The following is a 20,276-nucleotide window of genomic DNA, read 5'->3' on the forward strand; positions in this document are numbered from 1 at the left end:
ATTATACAGTGGTACCTCTAGATGCGAACGGGATCCGTTCCGGAGCCCCATTCACATCCTAAAGCGAATGTAACACGCGACTGCGCATGCACGGGTCGCCGCTTCCGCACATGTGTGTGACGTCATTTTGAGTGTCTGCGCATGTGTGAGCGGCGAAACCCGGAAGTAACGCGTTCTGTTACTTCTGGGTCGCTGCGGAGCGCAACCCGAAAATGCTTAACCTGAAGCGTATTCATCATGAGGTATGACTATAATCTCCCCGGGGTGCAAGCCTGGACAGCATGTATGGAGGTCCTGGGCTTCCCAGGTGACAAGCCACTCACACACCCCCAGCCTGGCTGATGTGGTCCAAAGGAAAAGAGCGATACATTTGGAACCAGCTTGGCTGTAGGAGTAGGCAGAAAAAGGTGTGCAAGGTGCTATTCAACCCTCTTAGGGACTCCACTTTGGGTTTACTCCGTGATTTTTTTCTGGGGGGACGCAGGGGTATGCATACCCCTAAACATTTTGTGAATCTAATGGGAGAAGTTTTTAAAATTAAAATTAAAAAAATTTAGTTTCTTCTCTAGCACAGTAAATCGTCAGTTCCATTGCTACCCCTGACAGCAGCCTCATTTACTGTTGCAGTGTTTCCTGAGTCTCAGACAGAATGAGAGTACCCCTAAACATATTTTTTTAAAATAAATAAAAAAGCACTGGGTTTACTCCTTAGCCTTTTCTGGAAGAAATCCCACAAGGCAGTGGAGGTATAGGACCAGAATTTTCTTTCTCCTGGATGAGCTACCTTCCAAGATTAACAATCCCCACCTGCCCCTCACTTCCCTCTACAAAAACAAATAAAAGGACTCTTCTTTACCTTAGTCAGGCCATTGGTCCATCGAGCTCAGTATTTCCTATGAGCTGGCTCCAGCCACACAGGCGCCTCCTAGGCCAAGAGGTCTACTTGTGAGTAAGCAGGGCTTGATACTCCTTCACTGCCTGCAGCTGCGGTTTCAGAAGCCAGCACATAGAAGGCCTCCCTCTTGAGCAATGCGATTCCTAGGCCTCAGGGCCTTGGGCCTAGTTCCCAAGTACAAGCCTCCGGCCTGCCTTGCGTCTTGTGCCCTTTGCCTGTGCCACGGGCCTTGGACTGCTGCCTTACTCCGCTCCTGGGTCGTGTTTGGGCCTAGGCTGAGTCTCTGGCTGGTTTGGGCACCCGCAGCCCCGCTCTCTTTGCTGAGCAGTTTAGGGAAGGCTTTCTTCTTCGCCTCACTGGGGCCCCTGACATGACAGCACCCTCGAGTGTCCATGAAAAGAAGCTGGATGATCCAAGTCCCAAGTTCTCAACAGGATTGCAAGCAGAAGGCCGCAGGTTCAATGCCCAGCATCTCCAGGTACGGTCTTGCCTCAAATCTAGGAGAGCTGCTGCCGGTCAGTGTAGACCATGGGTAGGCAAACTAAGGCCCGGGGGCCGGATCCGGCCCAATTGCCTTCTAAATCCGGCCCGTGGATGGTCCGGGAATTATTATTTTTTATATATGAGTAGAATGTGTCCTTTTATTTAAAATGCATCTCTGGGTTATTTGTGGGGCATAGGAATTGGTTCATTCCCCCCCCCAAAAAAAATATAGTCCGGCCCCCCACAAGGTCTGAGGGACAGTGGACCGGCCCCCTGCTGAAAAAGTTTGCTGACCCCTGGTGTAGACAAGATGAGCCCAACGGTCCAATGGCAGCGCAGGTTCCTGCAGGGCCTTTTAAAAGTGTGCCATTGCTAGTAAATAAAAGCAAAGTAAATGCCAGTTGGCTTTTTTCAGTAGCCTAGGGTTGCCGTATTCTGAGCAGCAAAAATCCGGACAGAAAAGTTCATGGGCTTTTTTGGCAAAATCACACACACACAAAATGGATGTTTTGAGCTGTCTTTAAGGAAAATCAGCAAAAACAACGCTGCCGACCTGGGTTGCCATGCGCCCGGATTCTCCTGGACATTTTGCTGATTTCCGCCAGGACACTACGGTATTCCAGATATGTCTGGGAAATTCCAGAGGTATGGCCACCCTACAGTAGCCTGATCAGCCCCAATGCTGGATTCTTTGACAGAATGTGGTTTTACTTGTCAGAGCAGTAAAAAAAGCAGCAGCAGCTGGCTGGCAGCCCACCCTGATCTAGAACTCCTTACAACAATCATTTTTGTCTTTTTTTTTTCCTTGTTGCCTCTTGACACGGAGAGTTCCCACTTCCTTAACTCATGCTGATAGTAGTGCCAATAAAACCAGGTCTGGTATTTTAATAGCTGCATTCAATCAAAGCACATTTCTACATGGACATTAAAAAAAAAGGCATAACCATTCACAGAGCCACATTTTAAGGCTGAAAGGTAGGCACTGGTTCATTTTTATTTTGCTTTGCTTTGCTTTGCTTGTGATTTCTTAACTGAATTAACTTGTAAGTCGACTTCTGCAAAGTTTGTCTTCAGGGTCAGCTCCATGTTTGAGGGGCATCTGGCCAAAGTGGTCTCTGGTGATCTCGCACGAGACTTTCCTCGTGTTGGTGGTGGCAGCAACACACCAAGGGCAACTACCAGTTTTAGTTTTTCATAATGCCCCATTGCGCCTGATGTAGTGTCACTCCAGGGCATCGTGGGAAATTAAAATTGAAGTTCACAGACCCAGCTTGCAGTACCAAGGGTCAGTGTCAGCATATCGGTGAGTCCTGCAGGAACCCTGGCACCTGCCCTCAGATGCCAAGTAGTTATGCTGAATCTTATACCCCACAAGTGTCCCAGAAAAAAAAAGACATCCCATTTTTCTCTGCAAGAACATGCCAGCCGGTTTGGCTGCTGTGAGATCGCATGATTTCACACTGAGATCTCACCCTGAAAAAATGCGCGGGGGGGGGGCATCATCTCGCGGGGCATCCCCAAACAATCATTTTTGGGAGCTGTTAGAGCACGGCCCCAATAACAGCACGTTTTCAGACTTCGTGATATTGCACGGGTCACGTGATTTGGGAGCACAGATGGAAAGATGCACATTCCCAGTTTTGGTACTCGATGTGTTGGAGGGTATGGGATCTGCTTGTGTTGTTTGGCTCAAGTAAGAGCAAAGGTTATGTTTATCCTAGCTGATAACCCCGTTCAGACATTAACTTACCTTGAGTTCGATATACACGAGACCTAGGCCTGCTCAAACTACACCTTCTCTCTTATTTTCATGGAGTGCCACAATTAAAGACTTCCTGGGTGACCTAACTATATAACTATGGTATGCCACATTATTGATGTCTATAGGGGTATTCTTGCTCTATAGCACAACTAAAGCGGGACATTTGTGGCCAAGAAAAGTTTGTAGATTATCATAAGCAAGTTATGGGACGCACACCGATTGGAAATGAAGTAGTACGTCTGCCCAGAAACCTTTGCAGGCATAAACAAGTACTGAAAGCAGGATCACATACAACTGCCCTGAAACCATCATAAATACACAATAAACAGGACATCATGGGGGTCCTTCACATGCCTGTTCATCCCCTTGCATATGCATATGCTGGACTTCAGCCACCGTCTTGTAAATGCTTTAAATGCCTCCCTTGATTATTCATTGGGACAGGATTTACAATGCTCCAGCTGTGGGGAGGACTTCTTATATTACTGTATTCATATGGTTAAAATACCAGCATCCCAAGAATACCTTTAAGGACAGAAGTGGACTTTTAGCTTATCTAAAGTCTTTCCTGCTGACACACGTAAAAATAATAACATTAATAATTCTTAACACTTGCCTTCTCCCTCTTTAGCTGGTTTTGCTAAAGAGTTTTTTTGCAGCAGCTTTGAGTTTAGCCATAAATATAATTTCCAAATCCTGGCTTCGGGTAAGATGATCCGAGGCACCATTCCAGTGTCACAAAGATTTTGTTGCCCATCTACAAAGAAACAAACATTTCTTGGAAGGCGACAAGCGGGAGCTCTGTTTGTGTCCGTTCCCCGAGGGCAACCCAGTAATCAGTAAGGCGTTATTTTTAGGAAAATGAGATCCAATGCAGATATCAGTTCCCCTTAAAGCTACTTTTGGGCCTGCACTATTTATCTATTTTGGTGCCACTTCTGATGGCAGCACTTGCAGAGCGCCTCTCAGCTTCCATCAGAAGGACTGGCCCAAATGCCTGCAGAAGAATGATGAGCAACAGTTCATTTCCAGGCCGAATTCAAGGTGCTCATGTTAGTGTTTAAAGCACGTAATGACTTGGGCTCCAAATATCTGAAAGACCAGCTTCTTCTCTACAGAAGAAACTTTCTTTTTACAAATCTCATTTGGGGAAAGTTTGCTCTTTTGAAGTCAAATGTGGCCATGTTGGGTTTTCTTGGCGATTGGTCGTTTGTTTACATGTATGGTTTTCCCAGTAGTGATGTATGGAAGTGAAAGCTGGACCATAAAGAAGGCTGATCGCCGAAGAATTGATGCTTTTGAATTATGGTGCTGGAGGAGACTCTTGAGAGTCCCATGGACTGCAAGAAGATCAAACCTATCATTCTTAAGGAAATCAGCCCTGTGTGCTCACTGGAAGGACAGATTGTGAAGCTGAGGCTCCAATACTTTGGCCACCTCATGAGAAGAGAAGACTCTTTGGAAAAGACCCTGATGTTGGGAAAGATGGAGGGCACAAGGAGAAGGGGACGAGAGAGGACAAGATGGTTGGATTGTGTTCTCGAAGCTACCAGCATGAGTTGGACCAAACTGCGGGAGGCAGTGGAAGACAGGAGTGTCTGGCGTGCTCTGGTCCATGGGGTCATTAAGAGTCGGACACGACTAAACGACTAAACAACAAAATGTTTAGTTTAATACCACCATGGTCATTGCTCTCATAGTTGGCTTGACAACACCTACATCTTGCAGCAGGTTCTGAGCACCACTCAAGATTAGGTCCAGGGTTTCTGACGTAGCTAATTGCTCTTGGGCACAGTCAAATGGAATATCTAGAAATTGTACCTCTTTGTCATGACTAGAACACATATGTAGCCAGTCTATGTGCAGGAAGCCTTGTCCCCAGAGTTGCTCAGGAATTCCAAGAAACCAACAAATCAGTGCAGTTTTGAAATCAGTGGCTAAGGTCACTTTTGATCAGGTTCATTCCACCACCATCTTGATTCAAAATGGTGTCCTGCTATATCCAAACACAGACAAAAAACGGCTCTCAGCAACCATCACAAAAAAAATGGTTTTGATATCTTAATAGGTGTCCAAATGAACGAATAAACACACAACTTTCCAAAATATATAATGCAAGTGGATGTCACTTGGCTGGCAAAAGCTGTAAAATTTTCTTCCATCTGGTAACATGGAAGCTTACCTTTCATCAGAATCCGCTGAAACACCTATCTTGGAAAGTGTTGCAGCTTCAATTAAAGGCTCCATTTCTTTACATGACCCTGATGCCTATATTCTGAAATTCCACTTGGCAGTATTTTCATTGTGAAGAAACATCTTTCCTTCCTGAAGCACCGACTTCCTTGTGAACTGACCGTTCTCAGTTTGGATGTGTTCACAGATAAAATGGAAGTTCCATCATCAGGCCATCCTGAAGTGACTTATAAGAGGCAGGGGGTTCTTTTCAGTGCCAGGAAATGTAACATTATTGTTGTCTCTGAATTGGTGCTCTCGCAAGCTGTTAAATCCTTGGCCCCAAATTAAAGAGAGAGACAGAGAAGTATAGAATTATTTCTTTCCTTCCAGGGGGGAAGGTGGGAGGGAAGAAAATATATCAAAGGAAACGAACACAGTTACACAACCCTTTCTCACCTACTATCAAGCCTCATCTCTGTTAGCAAAAATATCATGTTGCCTATTTTGTGTCTTTCATTGTGTGGGACCAACAAAAGTACAAACACTGAAATCTGCTATGGTGCATATCAAATTTTCCAGCCAAACAGGGTAATTTTGTGATCACTGAAAGAAGAAAGTTAGAGCAGAGTGTTCTCTAACCGCTACACAACTGTGTGAGACAATACATTATACTGAGGTGACTCGACACCACAGGATCCTTGCAGACTTCCTTTTTTTGTTGTGCGTTTATGATGATTTCTCAGGATGGTATTGGGGCAGTTATATGAGATCCTGCTTTCATTACTGTTCGAGACTGCAGAAGTTTTGATTTGAACATATGTCCAATCAGTGTATTACCCTGAAGTAATGCTGAAAACCTGTAACTTCTTATGTCTCTATGTGCATCAGTTCCAGTTAATTTTTCCCCCTGCTTCTGCTGCACTGTATTTTGAGAGTGCCCTTGCAAACAAGAATAATATGGTGACACGGCGGAAACATCACACAACTAATAATGCAGAATGTTGGACGGGGGGTCTGGTGTAAGTCCATCACTTTTTGCATCAGTTACATGTTGCAGAATGCACCTGCAAAAAACAGAGCAGTTTGGAGAGAGCCAGAATCTCATCAACCACTACGTAAGCAATTTGCAAGCTTTCTACATTCAGGAAATGTAGAAAGCTGCTGAATTGCAACTCATTACCAAACTCAAAACCATGGAGAGACCTGGTATGAACAAAGACATTGGATTCTTATCTCATTATACATGACTAAGCCATTTTTCACCTTCTCACCCCTTGCCTTTTCCTGTAAGACCTATTGCAGTCGTTGAGTCGTCAACAAGCTCATCTCAGCTATCTGCCAATCTCCCATTCCCACCATCCTTCTGAGTAATACCCCTCCCCACCTTCTCACTATATAGAAGGATCTGGCAACTTCTGTTTCAGTGTATCTGAAGAAGTGTGCATGCACACGAAAGCTCATACCAAGAACTAACTTAGTTGGTCTTTAAGGTGCTACTGGAAGGAATTTTTTTATTTTACATTCAGGAAACAACTTTCCGATTAACCAGCCCTCTGATGAACTGCTGTATATTTGTTGAATTGCCTTTTCCCCATATAGCCATCCCAGATGGGGGATCTCTTCTTGTTCCATCAGCTCTGTTCATCATTATACCATCTGTGTGGCATTGCGAAGCTGGTGTTTCTACTCTTGTGGCTATTAGAGCAAAACGGTGCGACAGACTGGCTGTTGAAAGTGACCTGAGATGTGGCAAGCACGGTTCATCCATTCTCACATTAATAATAATTGAAGGCGCCTTTTTGAAATTTCATGTGGGTGATAATTTTTTTTTTGAAAATTTGCATATATATTTTGGAATATGAATGCTTAGATTTACTTTTATTATTAAGCCCAAAATTATTATTTGACGTTAAAAGTATGGGAAGAGTATGGGATTTTCCTGTTAGCTGAAAGGGGGCATGTGTTAGAAAAGACTGAGAAACAACACCCCAGCAGAACAAGTGCACTGGATACTGCCCAATATCTTTTCCCCATGTACACATAAAAAGCATTTTGCGTGTGTACATGAAAAGTTAATGGTGAACGGTTCCAAAATGAAAACGGAAACCTGACATAAAGGCTGCAGGTCTGTGCAGCTTGTGACTCCTGTTACTCAAGCTGGTGGTGAATCCATACAGTTTATGGATTCTCTAGTGAATAATAATATTAATAATAATAATAATAATTTATTTATACCCCGCCCAACTGGCTGGGGTTCCCCAGCCACTCTGGGCGGCTTCCAACAAAACACTAAAATACAATAACCTATTAAACATTAAAAGCTTCCCTAAACAGGGCCGCCTTCAGATGTCTTCTAAAAGTCTGGTAGTTGTTCTCTTTGACATCTGGTGGGAGGGTGTTCCGCAGGGTGGGTGCCACTACCGAGAAGGCCCTCTGCCTGGTTGCCTGTAACTTGGCTTCTCGCAGCGAGGGAACCGCCAGAACTTTTATGCCTGACCCCAATGGATTCCATTTGGCTTCGTGGCTCATAAATGGCGCAGGCTTTCTCTAAATTTCTATTTTGACTTACATCCTGCATCCCCAACCCCATTTGCTACATTGGTTTTCAAAGGGCTTAAACAACCAAGTACGTTTTATCAGGGTACGGTGGCCTTCTGTTAGGGCTAAGTGTGCGACCTCTGTACCACGGATCCAAAAAGGGCTTTGAAGGCCCTGCCCTCTAGGTGGTTGATCACCTGATCGCATGGGCAGTTTGTGCATCCGTAAGCTGCGTTGGTCTGATGCTTGGGTACAGGATAGGTGCAAACCAGTTCTGGCTGCAATCCTACATGCACTTACATGGGAGCGGGCCGTGTTGACCTGAGCGAAGCTTACCTCTGAGTAGACGCCGCTGGGATGTCACTGTTAATTGTCCCCTTTGGAAGTGATCAAGGCTTACTGAATCTGTGTTGGAAAGTGATACGGTGCCAAGTGCAGGGGCTCAAGACAAATGATGACATATTCAAAGCTGTTTGGGGACGGAACTTCCGTTATCCCCGCTCTGTTCCAAGAACATGCCGCTGTTCCAGCAGCAGACTGGAAGGAGAGGCGCATGTCGCAAATGCCGGGTCTTAGCAGCAGCCCAAAGCAGCTGAGGGTGATGACGGGAATGGGATATAGAGGTTGGCGCAGGCAGATGGGGCCCTGGTACATCTCTATAGCAAAAAGGACCACTCCTCCTCCTCAGCCCTGTGCCTTTTAAATTTAAAACGGGCTTCGCCCTGCCAAAATGCAATCCGATTTATTTACAGCCGGGACAGAACCTGTGGCCTCTTGACTTCCTAAGAACACGGCTAGCAACCAGGGCATATCAGGAAAGGCCTGGGATTCTGTTCCCTCTTCAGAAGCGAAAAGAAAAGCCCCAGAGGTTCCCCTCCTTCCTCTTTGCAAGTCCTTTGCGCTCCCTCCACCGATGACTGATATATAAATGCAACGATATCAAATGGGCTGGTCCCATTTCACAAGCACGCCCTGGCTGCCTTACATCTTGGCCCGAGATCGAATCTCACAAGATACTCTGCAGTGATTTACGGGTGACTCTCAATTTGTCACCGGCTGTTGCAGGAATTAAGGCTGTGTTTTGCATGCTAAAGCCTTGCTTGTTTTTCTATTCTTTCTTAATCTATTTGAATAACACTACCAGGGTGCTGTTTCATCTGGAGCATTTCCCATTCAAATAGTTATTGCTTCACTTTCTTTGCTCTTTCATGTTGCCACAGATGTGGCGGATCTGTGTTGTGTGCATGTCCCCTGCTTCATGTTGCAGACCAAGCCATGACACAAGATTTAGGTAACGCAGATTTATGGCTACAGTTTTGTAGACTCCTTTGGGGAAGGGACGCAGTCGTAATCGCCGCAAACGCTTGTTCTTTCTTTCTGCCGGCGCCATTGTTGTCTTTTTTCTCCTTGCAACATAATTTTTCATTTCGTTTCTATAACACTTTATATTTTTTAAGAACAAAAATATCAAAGAAGTTTACAAAGCATCAAATAAAACACCCCAAAATAAAACTCTTCCCCCCACAACCTCACAATGCCTGTGATAGCAACGTCCCATACCAGATGTAACCTACGGATAGGACTCTGAACTGAAAACAGAGATGTTTTATGTACCTTTGTTATCCATGAAAATCATTCAATAAAAAGAATTTTAAAAATACAAAATATGTATTCAAAGCAACACAGTTAAGAGGAAACTAAAATATAATCTTTTGCACAGAACGCATCTGCTGCAGTTGCTGCCGCCGCCAGTGATTCTAAGTCAACAGCCATGCTCAAGAACACACAGCCATCATCATCCAGAAAATCAGGTGAGTTGAGTGTGATGCTACTTCTTGCTATTCTAATTTTGCCCCAGGAGTGCTTTGGGCCTTCTTGTTATAAGTAGTAGTTGCGGGGCAGTTGGAAGAGCAGCCTTCCTTTGGGCCCTGGTGTTCAAAGAGGATGTGGCAGATGCCAGGAGGGCAGTTCTCAAAAGAGTGTGCCCACTCTTAACACCTGGTCTTTCAATAGCAAATATGACGTTGTTGACTGTGATGGTCTTCCAGGACTTCAAGAGTCTGTTGACAACAGCTTCACAGTTGTCAAAGGGACATTCCCACATGCCAAAGAAGAACATAGGCTGCCAACTCAGATTTTATTCTATAAGCAATGGACACTAGAGTGTTTGGGTTTCCCCCCCCTACGTAGTCCACTCACAGTTTAGATCTGTTACAAAAAAATTCGCTCCTGAAAAGCTGCTTCTTGAGAAACCGGTATCATTCAGAAAATAAAAGCTCATTGCAGGTTGATTCTGTGCTATCCCGCAGTTTGAGAACAGCTGTATGTGGTGCCAGCCATCAGGAGGGTGATTATCCAGACCTGTCCAACTGACACTCTACCAAGACCTGTAATAGGCACTTCCTTCTTAATTTCTCAAGTCGGGAGGAAAATGCATGGATAACTTAATGAAAGGAAGGTTTTTCAGATATGTTGTGAAGTTACCACATCTACCCTTGTGAGTGGCATGATCTAGCATGTTGAGGATGAGCATGGATCATTCCAGATTGAGAGGAACATTTTTTATGTTACAAATGGGTTTACTGCGTACACACTTGGATTTAGCCTCTTTTGCTCTTCTGCAAGAAAACAGGTGGCCTGTCGAGAAGCTAAGCCAAGAGAGGTCAGTGGCTGGAAGAAGTGAAATCTATACTGCGATAAATGCACGGAGGGTGATGTTCTGCTGGTGATTGTAATAATGAAGGTCACATCCACACTATGCCTTTAAAGCACTATTATATACCACTTCACGAATCGCGACTTCCCCCAAGAATCCTGAGAACTGTATTTTCATCAGAGTGCTGGGAATTGTTAGGAGATCTTGAACAAACTATAGCTCGCAGGATTATTTGGGAGGAAGCCATGACTCTTAAAAAGTCTTACAACAGTGCTTTAAATATAGTGCAGATGTTTGCCGGCTTTTTCGATGGGTTTCAGTTATACACAATTTCGCCAACACGCATAGTGACTTGGAACGTAACCCCCACACAAACCAGGGAGTGGGGAGCTGCCTGTGCTTTTGTGAAACATTTCCCCACAAGACACATGTGCACGAGGACCCCTAGGCAAATTGTTAAGCGAACCCCCGGCCGTTACGGAAGATTATGAGGCATCTCCCAGGATACTCAGTAAATTGACTTGGGAACAAAACAAGCCTTTTGGGTCTGGCCATAACTCTGTGATGGCTCATGTGTTCTGCCTGCAGATGACTGCGTGTTAACTCCCTACCATCTCTTGGGTAGCAGCTAGATAATACTGATCTAAATGGTCCAGTGCTCAGCCAATTAAGCTGCTATGTCATAGTTCCAAACTATCTTTTGTGTTATGGGGAGAGATTCTCCAAACAACTCCAGTCTAGCTGTGGTATAAGTTGACACATTCCAATAAGTCTTAACCTTAGGAGGTTTTTATTTTGTTTTATTAATCATACATATTGAACCACCCTCTCCAGTGGATTGAACCCAGGGGTGGGCAACATGTGGCCCTTGAGATGTTGTTGGGACTCCCAACTCCCATCAGCCTCAGCCCGCATGGTCAGTGGTCAGGGATGATGGGCGTTGTAGTCAAACAATAGTTTAGCCAACCCTGATGGAGCCAAACTTCACAACAGAAGGTTTAAACCTGTCTGGCCCACAGCGTTAGATTATCCAAACGATAGGGTTGCATCCCACACAGGCAAACTTGGAGTGCTATAAAATGGGATTTGCAATTAGATTTTTTTGAAGAATATATATAAATATGAATCTCCTAGAAAGACATTCAGGTAATGCAAAGTTTGCGTATTTGCCCAGTCCAAATCCAATCAAATTCATTTCTTTCTTTTTTAATAAAAAAAATTGCCCAACAAAATGAAAGTCAGGCTAGTTATAGCTTCTGCTAATAGCTGTCATGGTGACTGGTCCTGTATGCATACTTTGAACAGGTGTAAACAGTACTTGTGGTGGTAACCCACTGTGTCAGAAAGGGGGCCTGGGCGTTCAACTAAGGGTGTATATTTAAGATCACTTAATTGAACTTCTGCATATTGTCCCTCTGCAGTCTGGTATGACCCCCAAAGTGTTATGATACTTAAAATACCACTCTGTCCTTCTGAGAATTTGCCTCTTAAGCCAGTCCCGTTAGAATTTATTGGATTTTTGTATTTTTATCTGGAAATGATAGGAGGAGACATTGATATATGTCTTTCTGCCATCCGTTTCCCACAAGGACTAAAAAGAAAAAAAAAATAAGAAGGCAGCGTACCTTATTTTATGATCAAGGGGTCATTCATCTAGAGCTGCTTTAAAGCCACAGTAGACTTTTTGCCAATCGCTAATAGAAACTAAATAAACACAGCCAAAACAGTGTCATCTATCTGTGGGTGAGTAATTATGAAGGATTCCTCTTTAAATAGATGTTTAAGTAAATATAGAAATATCGTTTTACAAATGCTGGCTCAAGACGAGAGGCTTGCCGGACTGCACAGCAAGGGCACTCTTGTGTGTGTGTGTCTGAGTGTGAATAAGAGGCCCAATTTACATGTTATCGACATGGTGCAACAAACAAACAAACTCCCATCTCCCTGTGGTCAGGCTCCATGCCACATTTGTTATGGGCCTCCAGGCAAGATGCCTTCAGTTGGCTGTCTCTCTTTCTGACCCAGTAGGGCCTCCTACAAAGTCAGAGCACATCCAATGCCCTTTGTGATGGCACAGCTGAGGGTCAGCAATCTTTCTGGGCCAGTGGGCGCATTTGGGAATTTGGAGAAAGCCTGGTGGGTGCCGGTCACTAAACGGTTGCCATGTCTGTCTCGCCAGCGTGGTGCATGCTCTAGTTATCTCCCGCCTGGACTACTGCAATGTGCTCTGTGTGGGGCTACCTTTGAAGGTGACCCGGAAACTACAACTAATCCGGAATGTGGCAGCTAGACTGGTGACTGGGGGTGGCCGCCGAGACCACATAACCCAGGTTTTGAAAGACCTACATTGGCTCCCAGTACGTTTCCGAGCACAATTCAAAGTGTTGGTGTTGACCTTTAAAGCCCTAAACAGCCTTGGCCCAGTATACCTGAAGGAGCGTCTCCACTCCCATCGTTCTGCCCGGACACTGAGGTCCTTCTGGTGGTTCCCTCACTGCGACAAGCCAAGTTACAGGGAACCAGGCAGAGGGCCTTCTTGGTAGTGGCACCTGCCCTGTGGAACGCCCTCCCACCAGATGTCAAAGAGATAAACAACTACCTGACGTTTAGAAGACATCTGAAGGCAGCCCTGTTTAGGGAAGTTTTTAATGACTGATGTTTCAATGTATTTTTAATCTCTGTTGGAAGCAGCCCAGAGTGGCTGGGGAAACCCAACCAGATGGGCGGGGTACAAATAATAAGTTGTTGTTGTTGTTATGCCATAATACAAAATGGCTGGAGTGGGGTCACAGCATATTGCAAGATGGCTGCCACACTGGAAAGAGCAGAAACGAGGCAGAACCACAAAATAGCGCAGGTGTGCCCTCCTATGAACTGTCTCCACCGATGTGGGGCGGGGGGGCGGGAAGGCCCCTATATCAGCCACTATTCCACGCACTCACAGAGAGTAGTTCTTCAGAACAGAAGAGGCGCATGTGAGCATGTTGAAAGGGGCTCGTTCAATATCGAAATAACTGATCAGGAAGAGCAAGCCATCTTTGTAGAATAACCTCCCCAGAAACACGCCTTCTGGACCGTGGTCTCCCTTTGCACGTGGCTTGGCTAGATCGGAGGCGATGCACGCTGCGTATGACCTTCCCAGAGCCCATCTCCGCTCAAAGTGAGAGCCTCTCGCTGTTGCATAACATGAGACACAGCCGGGTCAGAAAATCAGATTCAGCCGATCTTGGTAATCTTACTTGGTAGGCCTTAGCAAATGGTCAGCCTTGTGGGCTGCTAGGAGCAGCAATAACTGGTTGTTGTGGGTCACATATTTCTTTTTCCTTTTTTATTTGGTTTATGCATCTTTACAACTTACATATACATCATACAGCATTCATCGTTATCTCTTATCCTCCGACTTCCCAGTCCATCTCTCCATGGCATTCTAGGCAGTCTTTTGTCAGCTTTATAATCTATTATTCCACCCATTTTCATCTCAAATCATCTTTTATTTAATGTTATCTGCTGCTCATATGTTCATTCCTACTTGTAGGTTAAATTGACTATTATACCTTCTAAGATACTCTTAAAAGCACTTCTACTTGTCTCTTATCCGTGACTCATTCTTATTTCTTAGTTTCACGGTCATAGTTACTAATTCTGTGTATTCTATCAATTTATTCTGCCAGATTTCATGGGTATATCTTTTTATTTTCTTTCTTTCTTTTTTTTTTGCATATACTACTCTAGCTGCAGTGGTTGCGTTTAAAAAAAGAGATTATGTGCATCTTTCAGAATACCATCACTTGTTATCCTTAACAGAAATTCCTCAGGTCTTTTGGTAAATGTGATCTTAAGGATCTTTTCTAATTCTGTATGAATCATCATCTCCCAGTATTCGCTAGTATATTTACATGGCCACCATATATGGATTAGGGTTTCCTCTACATTGTGGCACTTCCAGCATAGATTAGACCCTTTTCTGTGCATTTTTACCAGTTTGCTGGGTGTCAGGTACCACCAAAACATCGTCTTTTGTAACTTTTCCTTAATAAGGTAGCCCATTTAATCGTTGCCACCTTCACCATTTTGTCTTTAGTCTCCCACTCCCAATAGCAGTTTAAATTTTTCCCCCCATTCCAACCTCACACCTCCATAGGACCACGGCCTGGCAGATAATGTTGCCAAATACCCCGCACCAGACACACACACATGTGCACGCGCACAAACACATTGATTGGTGCTTTTATGAGATTGCTGCACTTAAGAGGCCAGTTGCACAGAAGCTGGTTTTCAGGAGCCGGTGCTCTGCCTAGATACCCTGCAAATTGAGTCTTAATCAGCTTGATTAATTAGCACATAGCAGATGTGCTTTTTATCTCCCCACAAACTCCTCACTCCTGTTTTATAAATGCACCATCGGTGACTGATACACTGCATGCCTTTTATTGTCATGATTTCAGCACCTCCATTCATTAACAAGAAATTCATTAGGGGTTTTCACATTGTCTGAGAATCTTAATTTCTCAGGTGGGGGTGGAAGGGGAGGTGAAAATCTTTGTGACATGACAAGCTTGTGCAATGTGAAGAAATGCCGTAATGTGCTTCCTTGCGCTTACATCCCGTCTGCTTATGGCTGTTAATGATCCAATAACTCCTTTTTGCAAGCGTAAGGGTGTTAACCAAGTAGCCTTTTCTGGCTTGAGGCCAACACAGGTAAATTTGTTCTCCTTGTACTGTAAGTTTATAAATTCACCGAAACCCAGAAATGTGAATTTACATATTTATTTCAAGTACTTAAATCCTGCCTTTTCCAGTGGCAAACAAAAAAATCTTTTTTTTTAAGCAAGTAAAACCAAAAGCACAAATGGACAATGTTAGAAATTAAACTTCTTATAAATTAAACAATGTTAGGAATTAAATATTCTGCAACCACATTTAAAGTAGCAGGTATCATCATTAAAACGGATGCACCCCCAAAATGACAGCGAAAATGTCTTAGTTCTCTGCTGGAATGTGTGCATGATAGGCCAGAGGCGAGTCCCTTAGGAAAACGTTTGACATTCCTGACACCCGAACAAAAAAGGCCCTGTTGTGTTGCTCGTACCCCGAGTAGGTATCAACAGTAGATCTCAACAGGAAGAGATCCTTGATACACTCTGAGCCCAGGCTGCTTATGGCTGTGAAGGTCAAAACCAGGACTTTGAATTCAGCTTGAAAACGTAAACGGGGCACAATTGTTATGAGTTGTGGCTTCTGGATTGTGCTAATTTGACGCAGGCCGCAGTGGTTGTGTGCTAATTCACCATGCACCTTGCTTGCAACCCAAGTGCATTTGCTCTCACCATCTGCCAGACTAATGGTACGTACGCATTAGCAGTTAAAAATGCAACAAGCTTATTTCCCCCTGCTGTGTTTCAAGTCCTATGTTACTGGGCACGTCAGCAAGGGGGTGAGGATCTCTTCAATCGATGCACATTGCCTGACTTGGTTCCTTGTACTTGCATTCCCCAACTCTGCTTCAAGGGATCTGTCATCTGAGCATGTGCAACTGATCTTCAAAACGTACACACCTCAACTTAACGGCAGCTTAAATTTTCAAACCGGATGGGAGCTGATTTGAGGGGAAACACATCAAGCAGCACTATTTCTCAAGGAAATACAGGATACATATGAATTGGGATTAACATCGTGTGTACTTGATTTCAAACACCAGCAGCATGAGCTCGCTGGAGCCACGATAAATGGTAATGTGTACACAACCTGAGTGGAATCTTAGGCAATGTGGACTCAGTTCTTAGCCACGCACCTGGTGGAGCAGACACATGTTTTCAAAACTGCACAGATAACTCACTTTGACCAAACGCTCAAGTCTGGTGGTGTGGATTGGCCTTTAGATATTGTTGTGGCTTTCATTCATTCATTCATTCTTATGGACACAAGCTTTATTCTGAAATGGATGCATAACATGTAGAGCTGAACAGGGGATGATTTTTCAAGGACTGAACAGAAGTGAAAGGGGGCAGGTTCACCTGCTGAATTGTTGCCACTCCGTGGCAAAGGTACCAATTCATTCTCCAAGAGCAGCTGCTGCAAAAACAATCAAACAAGGAAGAGGCTTTTGGCATCCCCACAGACAGACAGGTTTAGTGTGACATAACTTTTCACATCAGCAGTTGCATCTGATTTAAGTCGGCTCCCAACCGTGAAATGTTGGCATCTGTCTGTCTCAAGAGACAGTGGAATGCGCCTCCAGTGGTGAAGTCAAACCACCGCGTTGGCAGCACCGAAGTGGCCTCCCAGGGGCGCAAGCCTGGGCAGTGTGTCTGCAGGTCCTGGGCTGCCCAGACAACAAGACCCCCCTCTCAGCCTCGCTGATGTGGTCCAATGGGAAGCAGAGAATGTGTTTGGCACCAGCTTGGCTGCAGGAGTTGCCGGAAGGAGGCATACAAGGCGCCATCCAACTATCTTAGGGACTCCACTCCGGACTTGTGTGGGGTTTACTCCTTTGCCTTTCCTTCTCCCGAAGATATCTCGCAAGGCAGCAGAGGCTTAGGATCAGAGTTTTCCTTTTCCTAGATGGGCTCCCGTGCCAAGGTTGATGTTATGTACTGAGTTGAATAGGATCCAAACTGCAGCAGTCTGATTGGTCCTAGAACAATAGGATTCAGAATGCAGCAGTCTGATTGGTCCAAGAACAATGCAGCAGTATGATTGGTTGGCAGGAACCATCCAATCCTGCTCCAGATATAAGTGAATCCACAACCTGATTGGCTTACAGTAGAATTCCAGAATTAACCAATCATGTGCAGCCCATTGTGTAAATAATGTATATAAAGCAGATACTTTGAGGGGACTTTCATTCATTCCTCCTCACCACTATGAGCTGAATAAAGAGCATGAAATCACTTTGCGACTCTGAGTATATTTCAGTTGACGAGCCCCATCTGCACTTCACTTCCCTTTTTCGCCTTCTTGGCTGTTACACCCACTATGGGGTTTGAGCCCCATCAACTTTCAACAGTTCATTCTGTAACACAAGCCCCACTGAGAGTACCAGGTCCCTGATCCAAGACCATCCCCTATACAAAGTTCTAGCAGTCAGTGGTTTTGAGATCAACAAGGCAACACTATACGATGTGTACTTAGAAACATGTTCCATTGAGTTCAGTGTTTGAAATATACTCGGAGTCGAGTGTGAATTTCATGTTTTTTATTCAGCTTGTAGTAGCAATGAGTGAAACTTTCCCCAAAATGTCTAGCTATATATACATTATTTACACGATGGGCCCCGCGTGATTGGCTAATTCCGGGCTGCTCCTCCAGGCCAATCAGGTCGCTGATTCACTTCCACCTGGAGCTGGAATGGGTGGCTCCTGCGGACCAATCAGACTGCTGCATTCTGGATCCTATTGTTCTAGGATTCAGCTCAGTACATAACAGTGTTGCTTTTACTCCTAAGCAAGTTCTGCAGCCCAAGAGACTGAGCGGATTCCGCAGTTGTTAATTTAGACCCTCGTCTTTGCTGCATGCACTACAGAGCAGGGTGCACCTATTTACTATTTATGCTGCTGCTCATCTGCAAATAATCCGTAGGAGGCTTACACTGCAAAAAGCATAGCAAGATACCATGTTAAAAATGTTGTTGTTTGCTGCCAAGGAGTGTGGTGGAGTCTCCTTCTTTGGAGGTCTTTAAGCAGAGGCTTGACAACCATATGTCAGGAGTGCTCTGATGGTGTTTCCTGCTTGGCAGGGGGTTGGACTCGATGGCCCTTGTGGTCTATTCCAACTCTATGATTCTATGATTCTAGTCGTTTAGTCGTGTCCGACTCTTCGTGACCCCATGGACCAGAGCACGCCAGGCACTCCTGTCTTCATGTTAAAAATACACTTTGCAATAATTCAAAAATACACTTTGCAATAATTCAAAAATACACTTTGCAATAATTCAAAACAGAGAGCAATGACAATTCAGCATAAAATTTCGTAGAGTGATCTCCTTCAGCATCTGCTTTCATAAAAATTTCTAGTCCTCATTTCCACAGGGAACAATATTTGAGTGGTGTATTTACTCAAGCTCAGAAAATGAAAGGGCCCTTTAGCCCCTCTCCGTTTTCTTGGGAGTCCTAATTCCAGTAGTCCCAGTTCTATGGGCACCTGGTCAGAAAAAAAGCCTCCTTAACAATGTAACTATCTACTCAGAAGTTGTTAGTTTCATTGAACTCAATGGGGCTTCCAAGGAAGGGGGGTTAAGGATTGTGGTCATCGTTCTTCCGAAAATGTCCCAAATTCTACATCAATCGGAAATAACAACTACACAGTTAAAGGAGTGCATGCAAAGCCTTTTATGATTTGTTCCAATATCTGGATCAGACGGTTACATATCTTTCCTTTAGGCAAAGAGGCTTTCCTTTGCCCTGCCCTGCCTAATCTCCGCACATCATACAAATTCTTAACATTTACATGGAACCATTAAGTATGCAAAGCAGCTCTCAGAAACGACACGACACCCCTTGCGACATCCGCGTAAACGTAGGTAGGTCAATATGATGATCAATTCTTTTCAGGGCTGCTGCTGATCTCATTTTACTAATCAGGAACTGAAACCGAGATGCCGATACGAGACATGTCTGGCGCAAGGAAGCTGAGCCACAGCTGCTGCCCCTGCCTCAGAGGTTGCACCCTGAGTCGCAAGTCTGCATTTTAACAGAACCCGGGACATTTCTTCATTCGTGGAGTCATCTGCAATGCAATCGTTCATTCCCTCTTCTGGTTGCCACGTCTGGATTATTTATTAATTTATGCATCCTGCACCATCAGCATATATCGAAATACGAACAATGCAATCAAATGCAAAGCTAGATAAAGCAGTCACAAAACAAATCAGCAGCAAGGGGGGGGGGACAAAAAATACCAAAGTTAGATAAAAGACTTGAGAACTTGCTCTTTTCAGTTATTATTACATTGATATTCCATCTTTTGTCCAAGGACCTCAAAGTGGCATACATGGTTCCCCCCCTCCCCATTTTACTATGACAACAACCCTGTGAGGTAAAATCTCAATGAATTTTTTATTCCCCCCTGTACAGAGGAGGCAATCCCACGTGATGGTCACATAGGTCTGTTTCTCTGAATCTACACATGACAGTGTTTTCACACTTCTTCCTACACCAAAGTACTGTCAGTTTCAGAAATCCATAATGTTTGAAGCCGTGTGGAGAGGTAACTTGGGAGAGTCCCAAAATAAAAGCTCAACAATACAGTGGTACCTCAGGTTAAGTATTTAATTTGTTCCGGAGGTCTGTTCTTAACCTGAAACTGTTCTTAACCTGAAGCATTACTTTAGCTAATGGGGACCTCCTGCTGCTGCCGCGCTGCCGGAGCCCGATTTCTGTTCTTATCCTGAAGCAAAGTTCTTAACCTGAAGCACTATTTCTGGGTTAGCGGAGTGTGTAACCTGAAGCGTCTGTAACCTGAGGTACCACTGTATCCACTTATTTGGCCCTGGTGGGTTGTGTTTTTTTTTACGGGTGTATTCTGCAACTCGTCATAGCGCATCCCTGGAGGATCTATACTGAAGCATCCACACACTATTCTGCTTTGTTAGTTGTTCTGTGATGCTTCCCCAATGCCAGAGGCGTACCTAAGGGATTGGTGAAACCAGCCTCCGCTGGGAGCGCAGTTGCCCCAGAAATGTGTCTCCAGCTATCCGTGTAAAGTTGTGGGATTAGACAAGCTGGGAGCTGAGCAGGGTGAGAACTGGCAAGGCAGTATGAAAGGTAGGC

The 20,276-nt window shown here is 44.5% G+C and overlaps 1 protein-coding gene across 1 annotated transcript in view; it reads left to right on the forward strand.

Moving 5' to 3' along the window:
• Window positions 1–764: 764 nt before the first annotated feature.
• The window catches only part of SMAD7 (SMAD family member 7), a 109,693-nt gene continuing 90,181 nt past the window's right edge, over window positions 765–20,276 (forward strand). Inside the window, exons 1-2 of the mRNA XM_083466130.1 lie at window positions 765–1,373; window positions 9,574–9,664. Coding sequence (XP_083322256.1) covers window positions 1,266–1,373; window positions 9,574–9,664 — 199 coding nt within the window. The 5' untranslated portion in view covers window positions 765–1,265. The remainder of the gene's footprint in view (window positions 1,374–9,573; window positions 9,665–20,276) is intronic.

Source organism: Podarcis liolepis (assembly GCF_965112155.1).
Source record: "Podarcis liolepis genome assembly, chromosome: 11".
NCBI lineage: Eukaryota > Metazoa > Chordata > Lepidosauria > Squamata > Lacertidae > Podarcis > Podarcis liolepis.